We start from the raw sequence: 3,172 nt of genomic DNA, 5'->3' as shown, positions 1-3,172 counted from the left end.
TGGAGTCGAACATGCAGGCTCTCGACTGCAAGCCCAACGCGCTAACCACTCGGCCACTGTTGCCGACGTTCAGGCAAGTGGCAGTGTAACCTTATTGATCTTCATCTCGTAGTAGAGGTGGTGAAGAACCACACCCCATACAGGCAGCTGACATGGCCCCTCAAGAGAGTCAACACTAGAGAGTGGGTGTCCATTTGTTGACTCTCTTGAGGGCCATGTCAGCTGCCTGCATGGGGTGTGGTTCTTCGACGTCTCTACTACGAGATGAAGATCAAGAAGGTTACACTGCCACTTGCGTGCAGTACAGTTGCAAATGAAGTAATATTAACTACCATCTATGCCACTTTTTGGTTTGCAGCACCTTCATCAATATCTGCCTCTACGAATGACCTAGCAATGTTGCAGCTCACAGAGGATTATAAAGAGGTTGACAATGCAATTTCTCAAGTGGCAGAAAAAAGTTGAGGTTGCGCTTGTGGTACATCAGTGAGGATCTTGCTGCACTGCCTTTATTCAGTGATAATATCATAGATGATGAAAAGAAGGCAATCGTTAATGCTCTTAAGAAAGACCCATTTCCCGAAGATGTTCGTCGTTTTGCCCCAAACAAAATTGTCAAGTTTCAACGTCTCTCTTTGACACAGTTTGTAACACAGCGTTCACTTAACCTTCTCGAGTCACTGCTTCTGTCGACACATGGCGTGATCATGATGATTATAAAGAAGCATGCAAAGTTTGGCGTCATCTCAAAGCCGTCAATGATTGTGCAGAGCGGGCACTCAAATTAGCTACTGACTTCAATGAAGTCCTTACAAAAAATGAACAACAACGCCAGCTCCTTTATCAAGTGGTCGAGCACCACAGAAAGCTGCTTCCAACAAGTGCAATAAAGTCAACCAATGGCTTGGCTCTTTACAAACATTTCTCTTGCAATTTCTGGGCAATGTGTTGTCACCTGAAGTGTTGCGATCGTGACTGGTGAACGTACTTTTATGCGGTTTTCGCTAAAGTTTAGTGCATTTAATTTCATACCAAACGCTTGTTAATGTGATCTATTTTGTGTATTATTTCTGTGTTTCTGCATGTGGAAACACTGATTGTATCATAAATTCAGAGTAAAACAATGGTTAACACAAAAATGCTGCAACTGCAATGTAGATAAGTCAAAAAAGAATTACGTCACATATTCAAGGATTTTTGACAAATTACGCCAAAGAAAGCAAACTTTGAGGTCGGTGGGAGAGCACTTCCTCTTGTCGGATTCACTTCAAATTTTCACAGTGTCATTTTTTCATGAATCCTCCTCAAATGAGAGGGTGTGCAAACAAAAATAAAAAATTTCAATTTTTTTTGGCCACCCTACTGTAGAGGTTTTAGAAAGTAGTAACTACTGTATATTTGATTAGGTGTGTTAAGTGATATTATATTTTTTGTTTAATTTTATTTCTTTCTGCCAGGAATTTGTTTCATTTGTGATAGAGAATAACTTTTGTCTGACATACATTTAAACTAAAATTTTGATTTTCCAATTTCTTGCAAGTGAAAAGTTGTGGAAGTGAAATGGAAAGTGCAATACCTCAATATTACAGATTTTTGTTTAAGTACCGACGGTGGACTGCGGGTCTCTTAGCAACAGGACTTGCATTGAATAAAGGTTTGCCTCATTTCTTACCACAAGCCCTTTATATGCCTTTGTATGCTGATCTAGACTGCAAAAGGCGCTCACTTGAACAACAGTTGTCTTTGATCAAAAGCACCAAAAAAGATTTAAACATCAAAGAAACTGTTTTTCCTTTTATCACCAGCAAAGCATCGTGTCATTGTGCTGGCTTTTTTGCTTTTTCAAAATGGAAGCAATATCCTGTTGTTGGACTTCCAAAGTATTTTTTCTGTAATAACGTCATAGAAGTTGAAGATTTGGAGATAAAGCTGGGTGGTGACCAAAAAATTGTGGATAGCAATGGTGGTCCCAATGAACTAGCATTTTTAGAATCACTGTTATTGTCTGAATCAGCACAAAAATTTTGCATTGCCCAGCAGCTGTTTGCTTTAAAAGGAAACTGGGCATTGTGGCAAATCATTCTTTCCCCGTTGTTTGTTCTTATTGGATATGTTGCATCTTTTCATGGTTTAAAACTCATTTTTTCCACTACAAAGCCCACATCATTTGTGAAGATTGTCCAGTTTCAGTTAATCTGTATTATAGTTACGTGGATTGCATGTAGAATAGCAAAAGCAATGTTGAACAATTTGATGATCAAGTCAATTGACAGACAAGCAGCTATGATATCGAAAGAATATGCAGCTGGTGGAATGGAATTTTGCACGAAATCTAGAAATACTAATAAAGCTTTACGTGTTCTAATGGCAAGCAAAGGAGAGAAGATGTATACTGCATATGGAAATGTCAAATCTGGCATAATCTTTAATTGGGAAGGACCACCACTAACTGAAAGAGAAAAACGCTTTAAAAATGTTTTTAAATCATTTGAAAATAATGCATGACTTTGTTCTTTTCATAGCTACATTATTTCAATTAGATATCATGTTTTGTATTCTTGTTTATAAAACTGGGGATGTGGTACACCAAATTGAATTCTTTTATACTTATAGTTCCCATCTTTGGCAGATATATTTTCAATTTTTGAGGCTGATGAACTTCACAACCAACAGTATGACTTTTTATGACACCAGACAAACCTTTTGGTCTTATTTCACCATTTTTACTTTATATGTGTGCAAAACAAGGCAATAGTTCATTTTGTTCTTGTGAAGAATTTATTTCATAATAATAATCTGTGTGAAATTACTGCAGATTGGTTGGTTGTTTTGAATCGTTATCCTCGGACTGACAAAGCCTTGATTGATTATTCCTGATAAGTTTCTCATACTTGTAGAGGCTCCTTACTGAGATTGACAGAGTGAAGTTTTCCGATTGTTGAAGTGTTGCTGCCAGGGAATTATTCCATCCACTAGGTTATGTGCCGCTGAATGGAGAGCAGCCCTGAAATGCGTTGCTCAAGCGCACATCCCGAGAGTCGAACTTGCGCCGCGTGATTTTGAGCCGGGCGTGTAACCACTGAGCCAACGGGGCGGATAATTGTAATCTATGAATCTCTAAGTTTCTGGGCAGCCGATTGTAGCATGGAATAGACAGCGATAGACACGTGTT

At 38.7% G+C, this 3,172-nt stretch overlaps 1 protein-coding gene across 1 annotated transcript; it reads left to right on the top strand.

Annotated features, from left to right (window-relative positions):
- The first annotated feature begins 1,465 nt into the window (after window positions 1-1,465).
- On the top strand, window positions 1,466-3,172 carry LOC145767299 (transmembrane protein 177-like). Its single transcript, XM_082579092.1, has one exon. It carries the CDS (start codon window positions 1,561-1,563, stop codon window positions 2,503-2,505), a length of 945 nt encoding a protein of 314 aa, XP_082435218.1. The 5' UTR covers window positions 1,466-1,560; the 3' UTR covers window positions 2,506-3,172.

The sequence above is a fragment of the Aplidium turbinatum genome, chromosome 3 (genome assembly GCF_918807975.1).
Source record: "Aplidium turbinatum chromosome 3, kaAplTurb1.1, whole genome shotgun sequence".
In the NCBI taxonomy this organism is placed as follows: Eukaryota; Metazoa; Chordata; class Ascidiacea; order Aplousobranchia; family Polyclinidae; genus Aplidium; species Aplidium turbinatum.
This window is presented reverse-complemented; position numbering and strand designations above follow the sequence as displayed.